We start from the raw sequence: 27,818 nt of genomic DNA, 5'->3' as shown, positions 1-27,818 counted from the left end.
GTAGTGACCGAAAGAACGAGATCGCGGATACAAGCGGCAGAAATGAGCTTCCTCCGAAGGGTGGCTGGCCTCTCCCTTAGAGATAGGGTGAGAAGTTCGGCCATCCGGGAGGGGCTCAGAGTAGAGCAGCTGCTGCTCCACATTGAAAGGAGCCAGCTGAGGTGGTTTGGGCATCTGACAAGGATGCCCCCTGGGCGCCTCCTGGGTGAGGTGTTCCAGGCATGTCCCACCGGGAGGAGGCCCCGGGGCAGACCCAGGACACGCTGGAGAGATTATATCTCTCGGCTGGCCTGGGAACGCCTTGGTATTCCCCCGGATAAGCTGGAGGAGGTGGCTGGGGAGAGGGAGGTCTGGGCCTCTTTGCTTAGGCTGCTGCCCCCGCGACCCGGCCCCGGACAAAGCGGATGAAGATGGATGGATGGATGGATGGAAAAAAACAAAACAACTGGTGACAACTGAATGTTGCCTAATGGTGGCATCTGGAGGCCACAGCAGGAAGTGCCCACTAATGAAGACAGGTATGTTAGAAATGGAGCAGATGGCTGTTTGCCTGCTGTTAAAAGCTTGGGGCTATGAATTCAAGGCTTTTCTGACAAGCGGCAGATGACTTTCAGTATAGCTTAAATACACTGATTCTATAATAAAAAACAAAATAATCAGGAAATATGTCGAAGTGGGTGAGTTCCAGGCAAATCGAAAAGTCTTTAAATGCTTCTAGTGGCACCTGAACTCTCGAACAGTAGACTTAGGCCTACTCTGATTAAATTTATCTCATGGACTGCCCAGAAACTCATCTGCACTGTTCTTTCTTATCAGAATTTTAATTACAGGCTGTAAAAAGTTAAAGTTATTTTCTGGTTTGAATTTAAGTTAAATTAACCTATACAAGAGACAATCAGCTAACACAATGTTTACTTTCCTAACAAAAATGACACAAATTCAGCTTACTTTTACTCCATAGTTCTTCACCTGCAGCATCTTCCTTTATCTTTAATATAACTTAAAGGCTATGAAATTGTTGACGTGACTGACAGGAACTGTGAACACATGAGCTGATTTTGGTTATTCTACATGAGAGATTTCTGTGTTTAGATTTAGTTATAGTGCATGTTCCTACACAAAGAAATAAATGTAATTTGTGGTTATTAATGTCGCTCTACTGCAAAGCATCATCCTTGCACTTTATCACACAACCACAAGATGCCAGTATCACATTGTCTTGGATTAGGTTGATTTAAAAAACAACAACAACAAAACAAAACAAAAAAACATTTTATGAAAGTGTTGATTAGTTAATTTTTTTCCCTCGCAATAAGATGCAAGAAGATTTTCAGTCAGAGAAAGAAGTGGAGGGGACCAGGGGCTGGCAGATGCTGCAGACAGCGCATATTCTTAAACAGAAGGGTGTGTGTTTATGTGTGTGTGAAAGGGGGAGGGAGGGAGGATTGAAGGGGAGGGAGAAAGAGAGAGAGCAAAACTGGGTGTCAAAATCTTGAGCTCTGAGAAAGCCTCCCAGTCTGTGTGTTGTGAGGGGAAGCAGCAGCACAGTGAAGGTTTCCAGTTGGGAGAGAGTTTAAAGAAAGTGTCTGTTTAGGATATCGGAAAGTTCGCTTTGCCTGAATGAAACGCAGCAGTGGATGGCTCGTGAAGGTTATGCACAATGGAGAAGATTGGCTTTCAGTGCTTTGCTTGGATACTTTTGAAAGGAACCATATGTCTGGTGAGTGAAACACATTATACATTCAAAGTTGAGTTATGCTGCATTTTAAGAGGGTTTTGAAAATATTTCAAGTTCTACATATTTTAGATTTGATGCATTATCCTAATGACGACTTTCTTTGCAGACTTAAGTTTCTTAAAACATGCTTAGTGAGGTTTAACAATATTTGTGTGGTGTGTGAGTCTGACAATATTAAGAATACTTCTCAAAAACTCAACAGTTCTTTCAAATGAGATTCTATTTAATTGAAGCAATTCTGAGACAATATTTCCAAAGCGTTTGGGATTTTTTTTTGTTGATTTGTTTTTAATCGTTCATGCTAGCACTTAGTTTACTTCCCGATGGGGTCAGTCTATAACTTTCTCCTGTGCTTATTTTTCTAGTTGGTTCTTGGACCACACCAGACACACAGCAACTTTACCTTCACCAAGAGAGCACCGCCTCATCCCAGCAGGGCTCACGAGGCTTCTTCACAGCAGAAGAACTCTGTGCTTCAGTCCAGGAGTCTAACTCAGCACACCAAGCTGCCCCGTAATCCCTTCATCCCTCTTTCAAAGCAGGGATTTGGGGAAATACTTGAAGGAAACTCACAGCCGCACTCCAAGCCATCATTAAAGATGAAGCTTCAGCCCATCATGAAAGTTCATGGAACATCTAAATGGTCCGAGACCTTCATCTGGGGGGACTTTTATTCAAATATAAAGACGGTCAAACTGAATTTGCTGATATTGGGGAAGATTGTGGATCATGGGAACGGGTCTCTTGGCGTCTACTTCCGCCACAACTCCACGGGGGTAGGCAACGTGTCCGTCAGCCTCATGCCACCGACGAAAGAGGTGGAGTTCGACTTGGAGCGCCAAAGCGTGATCCACCCCAAGGATTCAAAGACGTTCAACTGCAGAGTGGACTCCGAGAAAACCGAACGCAACAAGAAGGTGATGCTGTGCAACTACGACCCATCAAAGACATGTGATCAGGAGCACACCCAGAGCCACGTCACCTGGATGTGCTCCAGGCCTTTCCAGGTCATCTGCATCTACGTGTCTTTCTACAGCACAGACTACAGACTGGTTCAGAAAGTCTGCCCAGACTATAGCCTGCAAAGTCCAGCCTACCTGCCTGCAGGTTAAAGGACACTGGAGAGTGATGTCTCAGCAAGCCTCTATAGAGAAATCCAGTTAGTGCAGCTATGAGCCAGTTTGATGGATCATTTTGAGGTTCTTCAAGAAATTCGGTTGAAAAGTGTTTTTAAGTTCACTTTAGTTTCTATGTTTTTAGTGCAAAAAATGTGCCTGCGTTAAGATTAAAGTGTTTTAGATCATGTAACAAAAAAAAGGTTAGGGTGCAACTAAAAGTGAGTGATTTACCTGGCAATTGCTTTCTTAATTATTCCTTTGAATATATGGTTTTATGAAACCACAGTATTGTGAAAATACTCACAAAAATCTTGATATTTGCTCTTTTTCTGAACTGTAGTTACCAACAAAAAGGCAGTGGTAGTACTCAGCAGATTAATCAGCTATTCCCTTCATGTTTCTTTGTTTTTTCAGGTTTCTTTGGTTAAAGCAGACAATGGTAAGTTTTTGGTTTAATAAAAGCCAAGATATAGTCATCCTCTAATGTTGTTGTAGCTGCAGGACCATAAATACTTGTGGTCCTGCAAATCAGTCCTTCAAAATTGTTTTCATGCCACTGTAATTTTTTTTTAAATAAAGAATTTAATTTCTTTTCGTGTAATAATTTGAATTTATTTATATTTTTATATGATTCTTGATATGAACTCACCCACTCAGAAGAGCTGCAGGCTATAAAAGATGAAGCGCACAGGTTTAAGCTTTGTGTTATTCCAATACATCTTGCTTTCCATTGCTAACAAAGTATGCTTGTCGTTGCCCACACGTGCAGGTTCGCATTATCTTTGAACAGCTGGCAGGTTAAACAGGCATGTCAGACTGTCTTTGAATAAACCTCAGTCTTATAACCTTGTTAAACTGTGTCTGCAGTTTAAACCCAGAGTGGCTCAGAGTGAAACTAAGGTGCACGCGAGAGTGCAGGGGTATGGTTCAGGAAACGGTTCAGGAGGTGCAATTAAACACATCTGCTCGATCACTGCACTCAAGGCACTGGCAACTAACCTTTTCTGCCGGGCAGACGGATGTTTAATGACCCAGACACAGGCCGCTAACTCGATTAAGTAGGTGACAGAGGTTAAAGACACCCCTCACCATCCACCACTGTTTCCAGCTGCTCCCGGAGTGGCTGGAAACAGCAGGGAGAACGTTTCTGTCAACAGCTGCAAGTGCAGTCAGCCATATTACGGAGTCTCAGCATCCTATGCAGCATACTGCTTTTTCTAAATTAGCAAGGACAGAGTGGTGGGAGGCCCATCCACTACCAAAGACATATTAAAGTTCTATGCAGACATTTGATTTCAGCTTCTCTGCAGGGGCGGCACCAGGAAGTTTTCAGTAAAGTGAAAATAATATATGGATAAGAGTGATTTGAAATCGCAAACTAACCTAGATAATTCTCCTTGCTGACAATTACAGTGAACAACACTTTTTAAAAAATGGACTAAATGTTCTTTGTGCAATCTACTGTCCCCTGTTGGTTTAAGGTATTTCCTGTTGGTTTCTCTTGTCAGGCCTAGAGAATATCGTCATAGCAACAAAGACAGTACCCCCCCTTCAGTTTTTTGAGATTTTCAGATTGCTTTTTGAGATTGCTTATACAGTTCTCTTAAGTTCCTGCAAGGGTAATCCAGCACTTTAGAAAAAAAAATTCTGTCATTCTGCCGCTTTGTTGCTGGGCTCAATATTATTGCGTTTGGTTTCAAGTAGATGGTTTACTCAGACTGCAAGGTCCTTAAATTCCGTGGCTGCAAAAAAAAAAAAAAAAAAAAAAAAGCCCAAAGCATCGCCCCTCAACCACTGTACTTGACAGTTTTTTTGAGGTGTTTGTGCTTATATGCTGTTATTTTCACCAAACGTGGTGCTGTGCATTATGGCCAATCTATACCACTGTTCAAAAGATTTTTTGCCAAAGTCTCGTGGTTTGGTTAGATGAGACTTGGCTGTGCTGCCATGTTCTTTTTAGAGAGAAAAGGTGTGCTCCTGCTAATTCTTTAAAACAAGCCACACTTTCTAATAGTAATGTCATGAAATTTGGGTGACACCTAACTCTTGGGTTTGTTTTTTAATTTCTATTTTTCTTTTCCACAGTTTCTCAGTGTTGCACTGCATTGAATGTTCACATTCAATACATTTGCTAAATTGCCAGCACCTGGTTGCCTCTTACCCTGTAAATTCTTATGGAAGCAAGAGGTATACTTAGTTTTAAATTTTAAAAAAATGACACCGTGTAATACATCACGTGTTGTGGTTCATCCAATCACAAGACCTATGGATCAGATTATTATTGTTACACAACATTGTTATGTAAAACCTTAATACTTCTTTTTACCTTGACTGTACATATCTTTTATACCGTCCATTGTTATGAACAATATCTATGATTTATTGTTCTCTTAAGCTGCTATACAGTGAGTAATAATAGACTGCAACAACATCTGCCAGAATTTGGGTATTGGAGACAGAATATAGTCTATATATAATAATTAATAGCTAACGATCTAAGACATTTAGGATACAGTCTGTGCTCACTTCAAAATATTTTTCTGTGGCAAAACTCCACAAATTCTCTTTCCTTTGGAGATTTATGTGCTTTTAAGCAAACATTTGACTACAACATACATAACTCAGAGAGAAATACCCAGACAAAGCTTGCACTGCATTCAATACAAAATAGTTGTGGTTTATTCTTTTGGGAACAAAAAATGGCAACAACTAAGTGTCACTTCTCATATTCAGCGATATCTACAGGAAAGAAACAACAATGGTTCCTTCTATCAATTACCATTTTTCACCAGGTTAAAATGATAACTTCAAAAATGTATTTCATATGGTTTTACCTTGGTGTGCATGTGTTTCACATTATGTCTATTCTGAACATTAAAACGTGTTCATTTCAATTTCATTTCCCTTCAGTCTTCATGCCTGCAAAGAATTTCTCTGTTGAAAATGCTTTTGTTTAAACACAGCTTCAAAAGCACTGGTGTCTGTACAAATTCCTATGAAGAAAAAAAAAATAGAAATAACATTTTTGAGGGAAAAAAAAATACCTCTCATAAAATAACATCGACACGCCTTATCGGACTCTAATGTAACCATTTCTTAACCTCCCTTTGTTGTCTTCTAGTAGGTTTGTCTGTCTACACCTTGGACATCATTTTCTCTCAAGGGCTACAAAGAGATCCAGACACAAAACAAATTTCCCCAAGAATGACATCCAGTTGTGCGTTGCTATTTTCCGTATCTTTTTTAAACTGGTTTTCTCCACTAATTAAAAAACAAACAAAAAAAACAAAACAAAACAAATGAAAACAGATGCAGATGAAGTTTGAAGAGTTCTACATGGGAGATCATGTGTTGGTTTTTTTTGTCACTTGCTGATAAATCTTCTTAAAGGGTACTTGTTCTTGGTGGTCCAGCTGGGTCTCTAGTCCAAGAAGCTTGCGTCAATGTGTGCTTGCCTACAGTATTTCTACTTTACTGCTGGTAAGGGTTGACACGGGGGTGACCTGTGAATTTAGTGCAATGTTTTCCCCACTTTCTTTGGGAAAATTTGATGATTTTAGGCCCATATCTGCTCTTGCTGCTTTCTTTTTTGTTTTTTTGACTAGCCCTTGGTTGTCTTTCTTGGGGTCTTCTAGTTTGAAAGGCCCATTTCATCTTCTTTAGTCCCTCACAGGCCCACGTGTCCTTTAGTTTTTGGGCTTCTCTCACAGCTCTACTCCAAACACTAAGAACAGAGCAAAAAAAGAAGCCATGTGATAAAATAGACACTTAAAAGACCTTATCTGCAATAGTCCTTCAAGCCTCCAAGTTTCAAAAACGGTTGGCTCTTGTTGGGTTCATGTGTCCAGTTCTTCCTCCTGAACAGATTCCAAAGTAGGAACTACCAAGGATTTTGGATTTATTCACGGAAAAGAGACCTCACTAAACCAGAGCCGAGGAGAAAGGAGAGGGTGCTGTGGGTTTTTCTTTTTCCTTTGTAAACAACAAAACATCCACTTAACAATCCCACTTCTCCCTCTCGTCCATCTCTTCCTCCTCCTTCCCTCCATCTTTAGAAGAGACTAAATACAGCAGGTTCTGGATGGGGCAGAAGGGGGAGATTTGGGGAGAGGCTGTAGGTAGTGTAGTAGGTAACAGCAAGGGGGAAAGGTTGTCCCTGTGTGTTTGAGGGTTGGGGGGGGATCTGTGTGTTTTTGTGAGTGCATGTATGTGCAAAGGTGTGAGTTTGTATGAGTGTGTGTGGATGCCTTCCTGTGGGACTGTTAGGACTGTTTGAGGCGTTTGCGTGGGGGTCCGAGGAAAGGGCACTGAGCAGAAGCCAGGGAGCGATACGCTTCAGCCACCAGGTGCGGATGAGACGCCACCATGGACTTCCAGCCTGCTGTCTCCATCACCTCTGCAGCATGGCTGGTGGATGAGATGAGAAAGGAAGAAAATAAAAAAAGATTACAAATCAAGTTTTCCTTAAGTAAACACATGCATAACAAATGTACAGACAGGCAACCTGGAAATCCTAAATAATGGCAGATTGTTTGGATCCAATTTTCCTGTGAATAGTACAGACTGCGTGAAACCATTTTACAGGTGTTATACTTCTGCCAAGGTCCGCTTGAGGCTGATTGACTGAAATTTCCCTGTCAGATGGTGAGCGTGTGGCTTTGCCAATTTTTAGTTATCATGCAGACTTTGTGGAAAATTTACACAACAATGCTCCAATTACTCCAATTACTGTGCCTTCAGACTTCAAAGAATGATAACAGGAATGACTGCTGGGCTGTGGTGACTCCAGCTGCTGGTTTACAATAGTGCTCAAAAGATACAAAATCTCCATTTCCAGTTAAAAGTTTATCCTTAAAGTAGGAGCCAGAATCAGGAGTTCAACTAAAGCTTAAGGGAGAGTTGGAAGCCTAAACCGGTGTAATCCCACATCATGACTGAGATTATAGTGACAATTTTTTTTCTAATATACTTTTTATTCATTATTACCTGAAAGTAGCGAGAGCACAAAGTCATCAGTGAAGTGTTCACAGAGGTCACAGATCAAAGGAAGCGATGGGCATTTTCCCAACAGACTGTTACACTTTCAGTTAAAGGTAAACATCGTGTAAACATAATGGTAATTTTATGATTTTTAATGATTTCGTTCTCATCTTTTATGCCTTAAAAAAAAAAGAAAAAAAAAAAGAGAGATGGGTGCACAAATTTTAATTTTGGATTTTTCTAATCCACACAGGGTGAAAATAACACATACAGCCTCAAATATATACATACCTTCTACTAATATTTGGTTAAATGTCCCTTAGCAAGTTGCACCTTTTGGTAACCATCAACAAACTTCTGGCATGATTCAGCCTGAATCGTCTTGGCAGAGTAGTTTCATGGCATAAACCCAGCTCTTAAGCTTAGCTCACAAATTTTCAACAGGGTTGAGGTCGGAGCTTTGGGAACACCATTACATAGGCTTGTGGAAACATCTGACCACACCTGTACATACAGACTATAGCCCTGACGGTCACAGAACTAGCCGTTTGCTTCCATACACTTCATTCTGTTGTCTCCTATTCAAAAGCAGACTCAGTTTTTCTTTTGTACCACAAACTGAAACTCTTTCATTCTCCCATTTTGCCCGATAAATAACAATTAAATGGACACATAGTAGCAGTTAAGCGGAATCACATGCTAATGCAGTTCCTCAATCATACAACATCCTCCCTTCATTTATGCTTCTATGGATACACAGCGAGTTTGAATCCTTCTGATGGAAAAATGTTTTGGGGACAAAGAAGTCCATATTGAAAAGATATAATTATATTATATTATGTTAGCAGAAATGTTGTTAAATCATGTTTTGTCGAGCCACATCGCCCGGCCCTACATTAACAAAAAAGAAAGAAAGATAATAGTAATATCTGAGCCCACCATCAGCACAGACGTGTGTTAATATCACACTTTCAGTCAACAGAGGAGGTGACAACAGACTAGTGAGGAGTCAGGTTGCCCCGATCCCTATGAAAGCCATGGCAGGGTTTAATAATATCAGGCAGACCACTCCACGGGGGCATATGTGAAATTAAAATCACTAACTGGCACAGAGCCATCAAGAGATGAGGCGAGCTCAGGTACTACCTGTAATGATTCCAAGATAAAGAAGAACAACAAGAACCATACTGACATGACAGAGACAGGATGTACAGTGGATGTGGAAGACCTGCGAGTGCGTGAAAAAGGTGTTGGAAACCCTATTGCATGTGACGATGAGCTCTTTTTTCTTCAACTTACTAGTTAATGAAGTCGACGGCCTGCGTTTTGAGCTGGTCGGCGCTGTGCAGGTCAGCGAGGATCAGGATCTCAGCAGCGTTTTCCACAGACAGGCTAGTGCACAGCGCGTCCTCACACATGACCTTCAGTCTCTCCAGAGCATACTGTAAAAGAGTGGATACAAGAAGATTGGCAGTTTCCTCTTCTCCATCAGTATCTATGTGGTCTCTGCTGTCACAGTTGACCATTCCAGTGTTCAAACACAAAGCTTCGTTTCGTCTTGTTGTCAGTGGGGTCTGATCTATAAAATATATTATGTTTTAAAGAGATAAATAGGAGAGTAGGATATAAACATTTCAATGCTCGACCTCTGAGGGAAACTGTCTCAAAGCCAGCTCCACATTTGGTGTCATGGAGGAGTGAGATCAGCGTTAAATCATCCAACTGTTCACTGAAATCATAAAGTCTTACTGGGAAAAGGTTTACTGGGTACACTTGTATCATGCCATGCATTAATGCAACTAATTATCTTTACCTCAAGGGATTTCTGAAAGCTCGCTCTGCAAAATATACTTAGGACTAATTACAGTCTATAAGCTCTGTAGTTGTATAAGGTTTTGTCTGCACTAGATTATCAAGAGAAGAAAGGAGGGAAAAAACATGTTAGATGAAACATTTCATGTGTAGTTGTTCATTATTCTCCAAAAACTGACAGAGAGCCGTCAGAAACAGTGCTGAGCTGTGTGGTAGCATCCAAACCTCATTACAGTAACTTCTGCACTGGTCATGTGACGCACACTCTGTAAAAAAGCCCTTTTGTTTTATAGCCACAGTCACTGCAGAAGCAGGTGGGGTGAATTGATGAATGCAGTTTTTCTGAGGGTCACAACCCCCCCGAATGATTTTTTTTTCTTAACAGAATTCGATCCAAGCTCTCTGTGGGCTTGATTCAAAAGGTCTCTCATACACATGCTCAGTGGGCTCGAATTCCTCCATTGTCCACTAATTGCACCGGTTGACAGTTCAATCCCCACATGTTAAGGTGCCCTTGGGAAAGACACTGAACACCAGGTCACTCCCCAATGGCAGGTAAATCAAATTTTTTCCGAGCCTTAAAAACCCCAGAAAATGGCTCGTTGTATTTGAGTTTTATCAATTCAGTCATTTGTAATTTTATTTTATCCCATTCATGTTCACAGAAAGCCAACAGCAACACTAGTCACGCACGAGCTCTGTGGCCTCAACGTGCAGGTGCCTCAAACTGTAGAAATCCTGAGTATGTGGCCATGTTACAAACAGGCAACAGGCTTTCCCACATCCACAGAGTGTCGGGTAGCAGCTTCCCACTCTTATATTACCTTATCAGCTGCTGCAAGCAAGTCATCTGCCATTTTGTCCAGGTTTGGAGCCTTGTCTGTGTAAATGAAGCACATCATCTCTTTGAAAACCTCGGGCTCCACATCGTTGATCTCCACACGATTCTGACAAGACACAAGGGATGGAGACTGAATGAAGCATCGATGACATGAGCTTTAACTGCACTTCAACAGCACATTTGTATCACACCAGAAAAATTTAAATCCAACCTGATTTTATTTATAAAGCACTTTTTAAAAACCAAGAGTTACAAAGCACGAAAGCACCACAGAACAATAAAACAATAATAAACGAGGGTAAGAACACACTTTCTCATTTTTTTTTTATTCCTCGAGTTAAAAGCCAAGGAATAAAAATGAGTTTTAAGATGCGTTTTTGAAAACAGGCAAAGATGTACAGGGAAATAATTCCATAATTTGGGGATGATAGCTGATGAAGCTTGACCCCTGGTTTTCAGACAGGTTTCTGGGACTTTCAGCCGGTCCTCAGCGACCTCAAGGAACATGTAGTTCAGCAGGTCACGTGCAAAAATATATATAGTGGTGCTGATCCATTAAGAGGTTTTAAAAAGAAATAATAAAATCTTAAAATGAATCTTAAAAATGAACGTAGAGCCAGTGGAGGGAAACCAAGACAGAGGAAATGAACCTGTGGTATTTTGAACTAACTGTGATCACAGGAAGCGTTACTAAGGCCAACATAAAGCCCATTACAGTTCTCCAGACACACTGTGTTAAAGGATGCTCAAAAACATTTAGAAATAAAGCAGATTTGATCTCGTATAAAAGCCTCAAGTGGTAAAAAAACAAAACAAAAAACATTTAATGGCATCATTTATCTGCTTATCTAGTTTAAACTAGAGCTGGGCGATAGAACGATAACGATATGTATCGCGATATAACTTTTACTCGATAGAGAAATTAAGCTATCGCGATAGACCTCGCCGCTCTTGTCCTCTTAAAATAAAAATAAAAATAAATAAATAAAAAAAAAAAGAACAGCCAATCCAAACTAAGTAGCGCAGAGCCGAACCAATCACAGCCGCAGCGTCACGTCGCGTGACTTGTAACGTACAGCACAAGTGCCTAGCCGCACATGTGTTTGTTTGGGAAGCAGCCAGCGGGTAATGGAGCCAGCGCATAATGGAGGAAATGAGTGTGCCGACTAGAAAAATCAACCGAGCGTGACCGAAGAGAAAACAGATGATGGTTCCAATGCCGGAGAGATTGTCGAACGGAAGAGCCATAGAAGTTCCGTAGTGTGAAGGTATTTCGGCTATTTCAAGTCTGACAAAAAACAGAGTAGCGTGCACTGTAAATTGTGCCGAAAGCAAGTCTGGAAATACAATAAACTGGTGCATGCGTCACACTGTGCGCCGCGTTATTGTTTCGGTGAAATGAATTTCTACAATACTGTTACTGTTAATTCTACTCTCTGCAGTGTTTAAATGCTTACATATACACACAGTTACTGTCCCTCCACACATACGACTCGGTTCTGCTTCTATGCCGCAGCTTTGTTTACTTTTTCCCACCGAGGCTTCTAGACTTCTGATTGGCCAACATTTCTGCACGGTTAGGAATCTAGCGCCACCTGCTGCTTTGGCATGTTCATAGCAGCGTTTTCCTTCATTTCTGCCTTTATGTGTGGACGGGATTATTTTTTAAAACGAAAACGGAAAATCTCCGTTTTCAAAAATACCCGTGTACGCGTGGACGTAGCCTCAGTCTCTGACTGGAAGCGCTAATTCGTCATTCGGCTTTTGTCAGACTAAAGTAACTGTTAAAACTGTTTGAAAAGCTAAGCTATACAACAAGGAGAGATTGAGAATTTCCTTTTAGTTCTCAGTTTATTTGATATTGACAAAAGTTAGTCAGTTTTGTCTGTTCTTCTGTAAAACAAACTAAGATTTATTTTTAGAATTAATATTTTGTTTCTAAGTGGAATTGACAATTTAGTCTGTTTCGTTTGTCCTATTTTGAAACTTAAACGCTTTAGCGGCTGCCTTTTGTGTAGTTTGCAATATTTGCCTTTATTTATCTGAAAAAGTCTCATGTTCCTTAAGTACATCTACCCTGTTGAACTTATTATGGGAAATAAATATTTAAATAAAAACAAGCTGCTGATTATTTCACATTTTACTTGTGAGCAACGGCACATTTAAATCTTACAAATATACTTATTTGGCTTATATCGTGATAGATATCGTTATCGCCTGAAATGAAAAAAACATATCGTGATATGAAAAAATCTCATATCGCCCAGCTCTAGTTTAAACACAGTCACAGTCCACTATGCGTCTAACATGTAGCTGCTCAGAGGGGCACAGGTCCAGGAGAAGATCAGCACACTGGGTCAAAAACAATGACCTCATTCTTAATAAAAATTATTTATACTGCTGAGATGCAGAAATCAGTAATTAAGCAGCTTTACATGAGCAAGAGAACATTTTTTATTTAAATATTTGGAGTGCACTTGCATATTCATCAAGTAAGTGTGAGACTGTCTTGCATATCAGCCTAGTGTGATCCATTATTTATACCTACATTAGCAGTCACTTAATAATACCCATAGGCATTTGTGGTTAAATTACTGAAAGGGTTCAGTTTGGCTGAATTCAGTATTATCTGTAATTTAATAAATTCATAAAGGCCATTTTATCCCAACCACTCCTGCAATCTCACTTCTTACACTCACCTGTGCAAAAATGAAAAAGGAAAAAAAAAAAAAAAAAAAAAAAGCTATTCTGTGCATCTGCAGCTTTGTCAGTGAAGGATGAATCCTGACCCCCAAGATCGGCAGGACAATTGCATTTCAGCTGTGCTATCATTCAGTTTCACCAAACGGCTCTGTGCTGCAGCCATTTGACAGCATGCAATCCTTCACTCGTTTTAACCTCACATCACGGCAGTGAAAATCTGAGGATTTAAAAAATAAAAAATAAAAAGCTTTGGGACCTTGGGTTTACCTTTTTGCTCTCTTCCATCTCGTGCTCAAACATGGCGCTGAATACTGGGGAACGTGCTAGGAAACAGGAAGAGAACAACTTGCAGTCATGGCGCTAATTAGCAAAAACTTGAATAAATTTCAATATATAAACATGAAGAAGACGCTTGTACCTGCTAGGATGGCTTTATGTGCTTGAAACTCCTGGCCAGCCACACACAGGGAGCAGTCTGTGAAACGTGAGTTCTCCCACAGGCCGCCCAGCTCGTCTGCTAGCCGGCAGTCGGGTACCTTTACCATGTTCATGGTGTTCTGACCAGAAATGTTGACAGAGTCCTGCACCACACTCACCTCAAGGGGACAAATGTAATGAAATGCAATGCGTCAAAAATGCAAGGTCAGAAAGAAAAGGCAACAGCAAAATGTAGCCACGTACCTCACAGAAGAGCGTGAGCTTGTCATCAGGTAGAAGGCCGTTGGCCTCATCTAGGAGGAAATCTCTCCGGATGAACTTTTTAAAACCCCAATCCTTCCCCTGGACAAAACGATACGCCCTCTGGCTTTCTGCAGACAGAGCAGACACAGAGAAGCCACGATAAGGAAAGTCTAAGAAGAAACTATTTTACAAAAGCTCAATGCAGAAAAATTATTAACGCCTACAAAATCTGAAAATGTGTCTGTTTCACTGAATATTCTGTACTCACCCATGGCTTTGGTCTCCTCTCCCTTGGCGTTGAGGATAGAGAACTTGAACTTGGCACGCACCTCGGCTTTTGGACAGCTGACCAGCAGCAGGTAGAGGGACAGGTAATCTTTGCTCTCCTCATCCAGGCCCTTGGGATTCACCCGCAAACACCTGATGGGGACAGAAGATTCAACAAGAAGGTCAATGTAAAAATGTATTAACCCTTATTAGTATGTGTCATTCCTAACCAGTAGGACTGGGCTATATTATACCGTTCACGGTAATAGCGGTGTAATTTTGGGCAACGATAGGAAAATGAAATATCGCGATAGAATATGGGTAAAACGCGCATGCGCAGTGCCTTTGTTTACATACGCACATGGCGGCGACGCAGAATGAGAAGAGCAAAAGTGGATCGTTGAATGAAACAGATGAACCAGAATTGGTTTGTAAAAATGCTGCAACGACAGTGGTGTGGAACTGGTTTAGCTTTCGTTCGTCAGATACACAACAAAACACTATTTTTGGTAGAGCATGCTAGCGGGCCGTCGTTATTACAGTGTTGTTTGGAAAATACGGCACACTTAAAATTAATCCTTTGATTTTTCTGAAAATCGACACTGCCCCTCATAATCCCGTGTGCCTTATGTATGAACTCTGGTTGTGTTTACTGACCTCGAAACAATTTTATGTGATACACGCTCAAAAATCTGTCAAATGTTTTAGAACGACTTTGCTACACCGCTTGATGGATTGTCGGAGCATTACGGCTGCTCCCTCGGCAGGCAGGAGCCTCGCAGAGTGATACGTACTGCGCTTCAACATAATATTACCGTATTGTGTGTGTGTATAAACTCTTTTTAAGTTTTGTGGATTTTATACATGGTTGTGCTCAGGATATGTCGGCCAATTTCCACTGGAAACGCCTTTTGGTTAAACTGTCAGCAATGAATTTGCAGTTGCACTGTTAAATTTTTATATAACTTTAATGCACATAAAAAACAGCTGCTTGTTTAAGTGAAAATACATTATTAGTGCAAAAACCCCCATCAAAGTTGTGGAGTTGTAAAGCATTTTGTCTAGTGTCAATTATATCGTCAATTATATCGTCAGTTATATCGTTATCGCAAATTTTCAAATGTATATCGTGATAAATATTTTTGGTCATATCGCCCTGCTCTACTAACCAGACTATTATGCTGTGCAAGGAAAGTGCAGAAGTTGCACACCAGGAAAGTTTAATGATTTCTTTGTTTTGGTGTATAAGGCTCTTTTATTGAAGTTGTACTAGAGGTCATTCATTAAGGCTAAATCAGGCTAAACCTGTGTTATAAATCTACATTTATGTTACGTTTGTACAGATTAAGAGATTTTAAAAAGAAATCTGATTAAAGCTAGGATGCTACATAAGGAAATGTTAGCCACGCTTTTTTGGATTTCCATGAGAATCCACAGTGAGAGATTTCTGAGAGATTAGAGCTTGGATGGCTCTAACTGAAATGATATTTGAGCAGTTTGCTTGACTGTTTGTAAACAGCTTGAAAGGCCTTCCATCAGACAGATTATTACATCTGTGTGTGTCAGTCTGAGCGGGATTATCCAAATGTTTGCAACAAAGCAGCCGTCATTCTGACGCACCATTTCAGCTTGTCATTGGCCCCAGAAGAGAAGGTGGAGCTCTTGATGACTTCCCCCATCTCCTCACGACAGAAGCTGAAGTTATTGATGGTCCACATGTAAGAGAACTTCACCACTTTGATCTGTTAAAAGGAAGAATACATTCAGAAAAGGCTTAGATTCATTAATCCGAGGTTCAATCAGACAGCGAGCCTGAAACAAGAGTCATTTCACCTGAGTGTAGCACCAGCTCTCGGCCACAGGCCCGCTGGACATTTCCGCAGGGGGAGGGGGACTCGGGACTCTTGACATTGCCAGTGTGACAGATGTTTGGGGCAAGAGGGTGAGGAAGAGGAATCTGTCACTTCCACTCGTCAGTGTTCAGCCCAGACGTCCATCTGCATCGGTGCGTGTCACATGGAAGCTGTTTGCCCCCTGCAGGCAGAGAATGTGATGAATTAGTCTGAACCATACAAATGTTTAAGTTTCACTCACACACTGCACAAAAAAAAACAACCAAAAAAACATTTTACTGTGATGCCTCCATCAACCACTTGAGCTGCAGTTTATATCCAGACTGTAGAGACTAGTGCATGAATTCATGAGTTGTGGATAAAAAAAATAAAAAATAAAAAGGGAGGTTGCAGGGACCTTGAATTTCTGATCAAGCTATCCTTGAATTTAAGTAAAAGTTTGCAAGTGACCTCGACCTTAGCCTGAACATTTGAGCCAAATTTGAAGTTATTCCCTGGAACAGGTTAAGCCATACAGTGTTCACAGAGACAGGACACTGGCGCTGAATCTTTCATTAATCTAGGTGAGACCGAATATCATTTCATTCGTGTGGCCCCTGCTGCACAATACTGAGGTTTGTTGGCTTGGAGTTAGATGAATTGTCCCTGACCCACTGGAGGACAGCAGGAGATCGATGGCACCATGCCTGTTCTAAGATCAATAACTGCTGCAGCTGCAATTAAGTCTCAAAAATGAACTGTAAATAAACAAGCCGTCTCCTAGGACTGTGCTAGGAATTTGGACCCACTCGCCACGCTCCCTAATTAACTTAAAGTCACACAGAAGCGCCATGCAGATCAGTACACGCACGCACGCACGCACGCACGCACGCACGCACGCACGCACGCACGCACACACAGAACAGACTTCATTCCTTACACACAAATAAGCCACAACATTAAAGTGTTTATATTGATTATCTTGTTTTAATCCAAGATTCTCATGAGAAGCCTTTCTGCCCTGACATTCACACACTCCCAAAGCTGCCCGGGAACAGCTTGAGGAAGTTTGGAAGACAACAAAGAGTCCAAAGCTTAACTCCAAACTCCCCATTTCTCCTAGTAAAAAGGTGGTGTCAACCATAAGGCTCAGGGGCCTGACTGCTTCATGTCTCTATTGTAATCTAAACATCAATAAAAACCTACAAGTCAAATATCAATCCACAACTGAAAAGACAAAGAACAAGTGCAATATTTTCCCTCTTTAAGGAAAGTTTAATACAACCGTTCGCCTCTTTTGTAGGTGCCCTTTAAAAGATTTAAATAAATATCCGTTTATTTTTTTTTATTTTGTGGGAAATTAAGACAAACGGGGCTTTAAAAAGCTTTGAAATTTGATCTAACAATCTAGTTTTGTTGATGTTATATGGTATATAACACAAAAAAATAGTTCCCCACATCTAAACACAGAATTATATAGTGGGTTTTCACGGTGCGTCATCAAACTGGAAGTCGCCATATTGGAGATACTGGAGTTAAACAAAGCGCGCGCAATCAAACAGAGTCTAAATGTCGAACGAAAGGAAATGGTGAATTATTGCCGTGTTTATGGCTGTACCAATCGGTCAGACTGTGAAAAACATTTGCAGTTTTATAGACTGCCAAAAGTTATTACAAATCAGGGAGAACAATGCCGAAAGTTATTAGAGGAAAGGAGGCGGTTGCGGTTAGCGAAGCTAAACCAGGATCTACAAGGCAAAAATCTAGACAACATTCGAATTTGTTCTGCTCATTTCTTTTTCTATAGTTAAGCATACTTAATAAAATATACTCGAACTATGCTACTTTTTGGTAAGGGATGATATCATACAGTTAAGGTTTGGTTGATTAAAGATGTTACTGCATTACTTACTTTGGCATTCACAACACATCTGTCGCTGATGACTTGATACTGCATCTCCCTCACCCATCCACACACCATCTGGTTATAGGCCTCCAAATTTTATAAGATTTAAGGTCTTCTGCTGTGTATGGGCTTGGCGAGAAAACCAGATAGTTGACGATATCAGGATATGCAATAGACGGAAGACTCTCCAGGTCGTCATTGATCCAAATGAAGGAGTCAATTCGTTTGGATCTGCACCACCAATAAACCTCAACTTTTCCAAATATCGTGCCCTTTGCTGCGGACCAAGTCCTTCCCTGTATGCCTTTGCATCTATAACGCATTTGAGGAGCTTTTCTGTGGTTTCAGACAGTGTTTGCAGTGTTTACCTCCGAGTGCCTCTGGTTTATTGGTGTTGTGTTAACACAACACGAATCTCTGTTAATCTGTTTCCATCCCCCCCATTTCTTATTTCCATTTCAACAGTCCTTGAACCGTTCATCCGTCTCTACCGGTGTCTCACACGCGGAGCCTTTAATGTTTTTACGTCTTCATCCATAAATTCAATTTGGGACCAAAACTTGGTGTAACAAGTGGGAAGGTTGGGACCGCCAAGCTTTCTGATTCTGATAATTACACCGAATGCAGGTGAGATGCCAACAGTGAAAGTTCTTCAAGGCTCAAGGAATTAAATACTGGATTCAGGACTAACTTTAGTATTTGATTTGCAATGGATATTCATGACTATCCATGTTTCCTTAGCAACCTTGGTTAAAATCAGCTGAGCTCATTACTACAGCATAGAGCTGGGCGATATGAGATTTTTTCATATCACGATATGTTTTTTTCATTTCAGGCGATAACGATATCTATCACGATATAAGCCAAATAACTATATTTGTAAGATTTAAATGTGCCGTTGCTCACAAGTAAAATGTGAAATAATCAGCAGCTTGTTTTTATTTAAATATTTATTTCCCATAATAAGTTCAACAGGGTAGATGTACTTAAGGAACATGAGACTTTTTCAGATAAATAAAGGCAAATATTGCAAACTACACAAAAGGCAGCCGCTAAAGCGTTTAAGTTTCAAAATAGGACAAACGAAACAGACTAAATTGTCAATTCCACTTAGAAACAAAATATTAATTCTAAAAATAAATCTTAGTTTGTTTTACAGAAGAACAGACAAAACTGACTAACCTTTGTCAATATCAAATAAACTGAGAACTAAAAGGAAATTCTCAATCTCTCCTTGTTGTATAGCTGAGCTTTTCAAACAGTTGTAACAGTTACTTTAGTCTGACAAAAGCCGAATGACGAATTAGCGCTTCCAGTCAGAGACTGAGGCTACGTCCACACTTACACGGGTATTTTTGAAAACGGAGATTTTCCGTTTTCGTTTTAAAAAATAATCCCGTCCACACATAAAGGCAGAAATGAAGGAAAACGCTGCTATGAACATGCCAAAGCAGCAGGTGGCGCTAGATTCCTAACCGTGCAGAAATGTTGGCCAATCAGAAGTCTAGAAGCCTCGGTGGGAAAAAGTAAACAAAGCTGGGGCATAGAAGCAGAACCGAGTCGTATGTGTGGACGGGACAGTAACTGTGTGTATATGTAAGCATTTAAACACTGCAGAGAGTAGAATTAACAGTAACAGTATTGTAGAAATTCATTTCACCGAAACAATAACGTGGCGCACAGTGTGACGCATGCACCAGTTTATTGTATTTCCAGACTTGCTTTCGGCACAATTTACAGTGCACGCTACTCTGTTTTTTGTCAGACTTGAATAGCCGAAATACCTTCACACTACGGAACTTCTATGGCTCTTCTGTTCAACAATCTCTCCGGCATTGGAACCATCATCTGTTTTCTCTTCGGTCACGCTCGGTTGATTTTTCTAGTCGGCACACTCATTTCCTCCATTACGCGCTGGCTCCATTACCCGCTGGCTGCTTCCCAAACAAACACACGTGCGGCTTGGCACTTGTGCTGTACGTAACAAGTCACGCGACGTGACGCTGCGGCTGTGATTGGTTCGGCTCTGCGCTACTTAATTTGGATTGGCTGACCTTTTTTTTTTGTTTTTTTTTAAGAGGACAAGAGCGGCGAGGTCTATCGCGATAGCTTAATTTCTCTATCGAGTAAAAGTTATATCGCGATACATATTGTTATCGTTCTATCGCCCAGCTCTACTACAGCAGCATACTTAAGGCTTTGTAATATGTAACTTTTCATTAACATAAATATCCAATCAGTCAATCACATGACAGCAACTCAATGTACTGAGGCATGCAGACAGTCAAGACAGCTGGCTGAAATTCAGTCTTCTCCTGGGGTATGATACTTCATATGTTTTTGACGGTGGCAACTGGCAAGATGGAGACACAGAAGAAAGTACAGAGAAAGAAAATTAAACTTAAAGTGATAGAGAGGCCAAATAGAAAAAACAGGCAGCGAATGAAAGATGGAACACCGTCCAAGGAACTATTCACCAAGATAAATTGCCATGAAAACAGGTTGGATGGAGACAAAAGAAAATCAAACTGAGGTGTGAGAGAGCAATCACATATAGATTTGTGGACTGAGGTGAAGATGCACACTGTATGGAAACTTTACGTTCTGCACATTTCAAGAGCTGCAGGACCTCTTAATCAAGACACACAGATTTAGGGTAGTGCACTCATAACGAAACAGCTGAACTCATCAGCCTATCAGGTCTTAGAGTTTATTTTCTTTAAAAACAATTATTGCTCAACCCAAAAACTGACAATCCTCATTTCTTCAGTCTACAGCGAGTCTATAAAGCTATATGTGCATGTAATTAATTATTATTATTTTCTTTTTTGGTCAACGTGGCAACAGAGTTACTGCTAATTTAAACAGGACGTTATCTGCTGCTGTAGCTTTGCACTAAAGCCACACAGCAGTTGAAACAGAGAGTGCCTTTTGCTGTCAGGAAGGTTATAGAAGCACACTATATGACAGCATTTACTGCAGGAATTGTTCATCCAACACACCTAACAGTTAAGACATTTTTATAGATTTGTCACTGACAAGTAATAGAAGGAGTACGCTGCAACCCTATTTCAAAAAGGTTTGTTGCTTTATCTTATTTGAAATTGGCAAGTTTTCGTGTTGTTTTAGTGTACACTGCAAGTTGCATGCAGCAGCTGGTTTGCTGTATTTCAGATGAAGCTGTTTCATTAGGACTTGGTGTTAAAAAGCTCTTGATACTAACTTGCATCAGTCTCTTTGGTCTTTGTCAGTATCCTGTCAAATATTTTTTGTGGCGTGTTCCCATCTCTGAATGGAGGGCCTATGAACAGAGGATGACACGTGCTGTGCAGATTATAAAGTTCTTTGTGACAAATTTGTGATGTGTGAAAATACACTATATAAATGGAAATCATTTCCATTTATATAGTGTAACTTTAAAATGTCATTCACAGAGGTCAAAGGGTTTGTGATAAATTCATGCAGCTTAATTTACACCTGATAATCTAAACACTTATCACCAGTTAGGGGGAAGTACTAAAACTCATTCTGGCAGTCCACTGAGCCTGTGCAATTAATGTTAAAAGACAAATGCTACAACTGCTAACCTGGCTAATGTATGTTATTCCCTAATAACCATGTTAACATTTTTGACATATTTAAAAAAGTACAGCAGAGCTTTTAGATGTAAGGGCAGGGACAAAAACAATGTGTTAACGCCTACTGGAGGAATGCAGTTTCCTTTAGTTTGCTGTAGCTTATCGTTCACATCGCTTTGGCTCAAGCATGCTGTTGTGCTTGACTGCAGCTTAGAGTCCAGTTATCTTAACCATTTTCCTTCTGGTTGTTTAGTTATGGGCTCATACATTCAAAGTGTTCATACATTTCAAGTAAACTGTCAGAAAGGTTTTATTTTATGACGTTACACCCATCTATCTTAACTGCTTATCCAACTCAGGTAGCGTCTCATCAGCTGTTACTGGGCAAGAGGCAAGGTGCACCCTGAACAGCTTTCAAGGCTATCACAGGGCCCACACATAGAGATAGACAACCAGTCACACTCACGTTTACACCTAGTTTTAGAATAAATTGAAAGACCTAACATGTGTGTCTTTGTACTATAGAAGGAGGCCATTGCACCTGGAGAAAACCCATGCAGGTAAAGTGGGAACAGGCAAAATCCATACAGACAAGCTACAGCTAGCAAGCGGGTTCAAACCAGGAGCTCTCTTGCTGTGAGGAGACCGTGCTAAGCACTCCACCACCATATTGTCCATTTATAATGGTAACATAAGGGGCATAAGCAAATTAAAAAGTATTATTCATTTGCTTAGGTCTTTTCTTTAAAAAAATGTAAGCAGAAAAAAAGCAGTATTGTGTAAGACAACTATAATCATATTGGCAATATATAGTCCAATCATTTTAGCAAAAGGTAGGGCAAGGCTCTTACAATAATAACACCTGGAATCAAAACACAGCAGATTGCAAAAGTACAGGAAATAAAACTCCATTAACCTGCCAATTTGTCAAGCCTTTTCAATTTTCAAACACAAAAAAGGCCAAACTTCACAGAGCTGCTGACATCATCCAACGTGACAGCTTTGGCTACAAAAACCCACCGAGTAACTACACAACATAAAAAGAAAATAATAGGAAAACAAATCTTGGCAAAGGGTGACATAGACTATAAAGTGGATCTGAGTTCAACACAAAACTCCACGATTACTTTGCAAACACAAAAAACGATCCTGGTATATATTGAGAGGACAGCTGAGACTGCGGTAAATTTGCTCAGCTCAGATGGGGTCCAGTATGTTTGGTTTGCGCCTGACCAGAATTATCACAATCAAAGCAAACCCCCAACACTGGGAGCTCTGGATGTGGGATTGTGAGGATGTGTGACTGCATGAGAGCTAAGGTGTTTATAGACGGCACAATGAATGACTCCTAGTCTGCAGAAGCCTGTCAGAAGAGGAACTACCCAAAGCGTAGTGCCAAAAATCACAAGTGGGGTGGGGGGCAAAAACTAAGACAAAAAGTATGTTGTCTAACTTGAATCCAAAAGAGCACCTTCAGGATATTTTAGAGACAAAGGAAGAGAAATGCAACGAGTCAAGCAGAAACAAGCTCTCCGTATATCTGTGCAGCGCTATGCAAAGGAGGACTGAGTCCATCACCAACAAATGAAGGTGGATATGCGATAAAAATAAATAAATGATTAAAATCATGGTAAGAAAAGTGTAACTGTTGCTGCATTTTCAATGGCAAGTAAAAACTATTAGTAATATTTTTCCTATTCAAATAAGACCAAATGCAGTTAATGCAAATGATCCTGCTGTATACTGGACATGTTTTATTTGTAGGTGATAAAAATAATAAATAAAAACCTGTGGAGATGTGGAATACACACTGTGGCAGTTATGTGTTTCCTGACATTTTACTCACCTGACTTAAAAAAAAAAGAAGACGAAAAAAAGGACAAATCAATCTCTACTCTAAATTAAAGACTGAAGGTTTGGAGGCATTTCAGACAGCAATTTTCAACGGGGGGGATGAAAAAAAAAAATTGCAGGCCTTGTCGAAGTGTCAGTGAACACAATGTCTGTTTCCAAAGCTTTGGTCTTTGAGGACTGCAGTAAGCCACAGAAAACCTTAAAACTATAATTGGTACAGGGACCGGGGATCGATTGCAGGGCGTGTGTTCGGCCTCTGTGGGAGCGATTTCATATTCTGCCCTCGGTCACGGTGCTCCTCCTTTCCTAAAAACTCAATCTCGGAGAGGTATGAACTATTGATTTTGCTACAGCGATCAGCTTGCCTCGTTCTCATCCTCAACTTTGCGCAGACCCGCAATTACACTGAAGGGGATTTGACAGGGCGAAAAAGCATTAGCAGCCAGGTTTCGGCTCCTGTCTGTACTTCCCGAGCAAAACCCCGCTCGCTTCACCACGTACATGAGGGTTAAAGGGAGGACAGGCCTCAATGCATTGCTAAGATCACTGGTCACCTGGTTCATATTGTTACCAACAGATACACTTATTGTCTTAACCTCCAAAGACACATGGGAGTATCAGAGTAGTATTACTGTTTTCAATTTGCTTAATTTTGTATCAAACATTGGTTTAGTTTTTGGGGGGGGTTTGAAGCTCAAAAACTAAATGATCCTTTGGAGACATTTATCTAACCACACAGTACTCAACTGAAATGAAATAAGTTAACATAGACCTGCATTTAGGGTCAGTGTGCTCATAATAATACATAATCCCCTACATCTTAATGAGCTAATAAACCCAGAGTGCATCCCTTTAGCGCAAATCCTGACATGTCAACCATGTCTATTATGTAAGAAGGGAAAATTAAGTAGCACAGATGCCATTCATTAACACAACAGTCAGTGGTCTGACTGAGTGGTCTGAATTTTTTAAATAAAAATCACCCAAATATTAATTAAAATGTTCTTTTGATTGCAGTAATTTAAACCCATCACTGAGCCCTTCCTAGGGATGAAGCCAATGCTTGTGACTCAGAAATCACAATCATATGCATTAAGTTGAAAACCTATTTGAGATTTCAGGTGCAGCAGTCACTCTGCAACCTATGCGTTTTTAACAAAATAGCAATGAAAGCTCACAGGCAGTGGATTTTTCTTAGTGGGTGATCCCACTGAAGGTGAACTCAGCTCAACTGAGTTAAGTATAGGGGGGGTGAAAAAAAAAAAAAAGATGAGCTCAGGGAAAAAACAGATTAAAGGCCACTTCAAGTCTGCTGCACGGCAGGTTTTTGATTTGGCAAAAGAAATGCATTGCTGGAATCAGTGCAACTGCTGCAAGACAGCCCTGCACTGCAAGTAATACTCAGCATCACCTAAATATAGAGCTGCAAGTCTATGTTCTGATAAATTATTTGATTGGCGGGGGGAAAGGCTTCTTAAAAACAAAGTTTCTCAAAGCCACAGTTTACAACTCAGTTTACCTGCCAGAAATACAGCACAGCTGCATCAGAGATGTAGACGTCCTCCTTTAGATTTGAGATAAACACATAAATAACACGACTGGTTTAAGACTTTGTTTGTTTACACTGACCTGACTCACTCATTACTTTGTGCCTAAACCGAGAAGGCAATCAGTGTTCACAGTGAACTTTGACTCACAATTTCCACCCAAACAATAATCCCTGACAGCTGGTCACCTCACCACTTTGTGAGCAGCATGGTTTATACACTTTACAGGAATACAAGTCATAACCACATGAGCACTTCCACGGATAAACCTTTCGAGTTAAAACAGACTGCACTGACTGAGCAGTGAGTGAATGACTCCAATAAACAGTATGACGGAGGCCCAGTTGTGAATTCCAAATCTAATTGAATGCAACACCACAAAGTTTAAACATGGTATTTTTCTGAGTATTTCTTTGAAGTTGAAGAGCCTGTACTTTAATTTAGTTCATGCCGGGAAGTTAAACTCACTTAATGTAGGCGGTGACAGTAGCAGGTAGTTAACCTGCTAACAATGTGCACTAATCGACACCGGTATTTCGTTTTGAAATGGCACCGCATTTTAATTACGAATGCAGACCATTGTGGTCATAAAAAAGAAACGTGACAGTCTCTGGCATAGCTATTAATACATAAATCCTGCCGGTAATCCAGACAATGCACCAATAGCACCACAGCTTAAGCGGGGAGAGCTAGTTGGCTAGTTAGCCCTTTGCCTTTAGCAGCTAACCTAAGCCAAACAAAAAGGTCGGGGAAATAACTGCGCAAACTACAGCTAAAAATGCTACACGACTACCTTTGTCGTGTTTCTTTAAGTCCTTAATCCCTATCTCACGGCTTTCTTTTTATTTTCCGCTAGACTCACCTTAATGTTGGATTTAATTACAACGCTAGTTGGCCGGAGTCTTGTGTTGTTGTTAGCTAGCTGGCTGTTGAGCTGGACCACTATAGCAGTGTCTCACAAATAGCACACCCTGCTGTCTGGGAGTAATTTCACAAACCACTGCTATATATCCATCTATAAATGTGGTCTGAAGTTCATAAACACTTATCATCATGTCACGGTGATTTTCAGCTTATTTATTTTCAGCCTAATTATTTGTTTGAACTATTCTTTTCTGGGGTGTAATGACTGTACAACAACAAAAGTATTCTGGGTGCACAAGTTTAATTCCATTTTCAAATTCAAATTTTATCTGAATTAACACACACAGCCATACACAGTACAACATGTGGTGAAATGCTTATTGCTGTGCAATACCCGACCATTAAATGACAGTAAGATTTACAGATTACTACAAAATTTACAGGTTTTAACTTGGAAATTTACAGTAAAAATGTGCAAATAACAGTTCATGAAATAAATTATGAATAAAAAAGAAAAAAGAAAGAAGAACTTATTAATTATAAGAAGTGTGCAAAAAACCAGAGTGCGTGTGGTGATGTGATGCGTGTGGCAGAGTCCAGTCCTACACCTGGTTCAGGGTCCGAATAGCCTGGGGGAAGAAGCTCGTCCTCATTCTTTCTATTTTGGCCTTAAGGGAGCAGAAGCGCTTCCCAGGCCTCAACAGTGAGAAGAGTCCATTGTTGGGATGGTAGAGGTCCATCATAATCTTCCTGGCTTTAGTCTTTCACCGCTTGGTGTAAATGGACAGCAGGTCAGGAAGTTCTGATCGAATGATGCGTTCAGCCGAGTGCACCACTCTTTGCAGATCTTGTCTGTCCTGCTTGGTGCTGTTCCCAAACCAGGTGCAGATGTTTCCCATCAGGAAGCTCTCAATGGTGCAGGAGTAGAAGTTCTTAAGCACCCTCAGTGGCAGATGGAAGTCTCTAAGTCTTTTGAGTTTTCTCTAATCGACACAGGGTCAACATTGTACATACAGGCTCAAATATAAACATACACTCACTTAAATCTTTTATGTGTTGCTTAAGGTTTTACAGTGTCCAACACTCAGAGCAATAGGAAAGTACAAGTAGCTCACTGAAGATTTAATATGAACTGTAGATTTACACAAGCTAGCAAGGTATTTTGGAGCCATTTCTAAACAACGGCACTATCCAAGATAATCAGTTCAAACTTTATTAAAGTACAACTTATTTTGATGTCTCATTTTGCCAAGGTCTGGAAGAAGACCCTCGGATAAGAGAGAAAATTGGTTAGGATGTTCAAGAACAACAGCTCTGGCCAAGAATGCACATCTATTCCAAATCTGACACCTTCAAGCTCAATTTAGAATTAGATTTGCTATATGGACAAGCCAAATACATTCTAGGGAAGAGTATTATGGTCAAATGAGAAAAAGATGAGCTATTTGGCCACAACAACAGAGGGATGTTTCAAGATGTAAAGGTTGGGCTTTCAAACCTAAGAACACTGTATCAGCTGTCAAGCATGCTGGTGGTAGCATCATGCTCTGGGACTGCTCCCAGTGGTGCTGGTACATTGCACACCTTAAATCAACAGTTAGATGTTTGAAACATAGACACAACTGAGTGTTTCAATAGGGAAATGATCCCAAACACATGTTACGTTGATTTTGGAATCAATAAAGCAGGCTAACACTAAGCTTCTAGAATGGCTGTCTCAAAACTCCAATGTCAACCCTATTGAGAATTCCATCAATTCCTCCAAAAAGAGTGATTAAATATCCAGCTAGAATTGTGACACAGGCATCTGTGACACAAGCAAGTTGTGTCTCAACCATAACCCTTTGGTTATGGTTGAGACACAACCTGCTAAGGGGCATTTAACCAAATATTAGTGGGAGAGTATATATATTTCCAATGGTCACCAATGTGTTGCAAGAAAGACCAATAACCATGGGAAATTTTGAATCACCAGTTAAAATAATTCCAGTAACTGCATGTCTTTGGACTGTGGGAGTAAGCGAGAACATGCAGACTCCACACAGAAAACCCCCCCCCGACCAGATGATGGATTCAAACCCAGGACCTTCTTGCTGT

General features: G+C 40.5%; 2 protein-coding genes across 3 annotated transcripts; one reads left to right on the top strand and one right to left on the bottom strand.

Moving 5' to 3' along the window:
* Positions 1-1,529: 1,529 nt before the first annotated feature.
* LOC113013059 (neurexophilin-1-like) lies at positions 1,530-3,407 on the top strand. Its single transcript, XM_026153653.1, has 2 exons — positions 1,530-1,720; positions 2,104-3,407. The coding sequence occupies exons 1-2, from the start codon at positions 1,661-1,663 to the stop codon at positions 2,848-2,850; spliced, it is 807 nt and encodes a 268-aa protein (XP_026009438.1). The 5' UTR covers positions 1,530-1,660; the 3' UTR covers positions 2,851-3,407.
* Positions 3,408-5,508: 2,101 nt separating this feature from the next.
* Positions 5,509-25,852, bottom strand: LOC113019360 (speckle-type POZ protein). Of its 2 annotated transcripts, none has more exons than XM_026163019.1 (10): positions 25,720-25,852; positions 15,974-16,174; positions 15,761-15,882; positions 14,142-14,293; positions 13,874-14,001; positions 13,611-13,788; positions 13,460-13,515; positions 10,473-10,595; positions 9,136-9,278; positions 5,509-7,263 (listed from the first exon to the last, which is right to left on the bottom strand). In XM_026163019.1, the coding sequence occupies exons 2-10, from the start codon at positions 16,049-16,051 to the stop codon at positions 7,119-7,121; spliced, it is 1,125 nt and encodes a 374-aa protein (XP_026018804.1). In that variant the 5' UTR covers positions 16,052-16,174; positions 25,720-25,852; the 3' UTR covers positions 5,509-7,118. The 2 variants fall into 2 exon arrangements, with proteins under 2 accessions (XP_026018804.1, XP_026018805.1); XM_026163020.1 differs by lacking the exon at positions 25,720-25,852 and adding an exon at positions 24,830-25,014.
* Between the last annotated feature and the right edge of the window lie 1,966 nt (positions 25,853-27,818).

This window comes from Astatotilapia calliptera, chromosome 3 (genome assembly GCF_900246225.1).
Source record: "Astatotilapia calliptera chromosome 3, fAstCal1.2, whole genome shotgun sequence".
In the NCBI taxonomy this organism is placed as follows: Eukaryota; Metazoa; Chordata; class Actinopteri; order Cichliformes; family Cichlidae; genus Astatotilapia; species Astatotilapia calliptera.
This window is presented reverse-complemented; position numbering and strand designations above follow the sequence as displayed.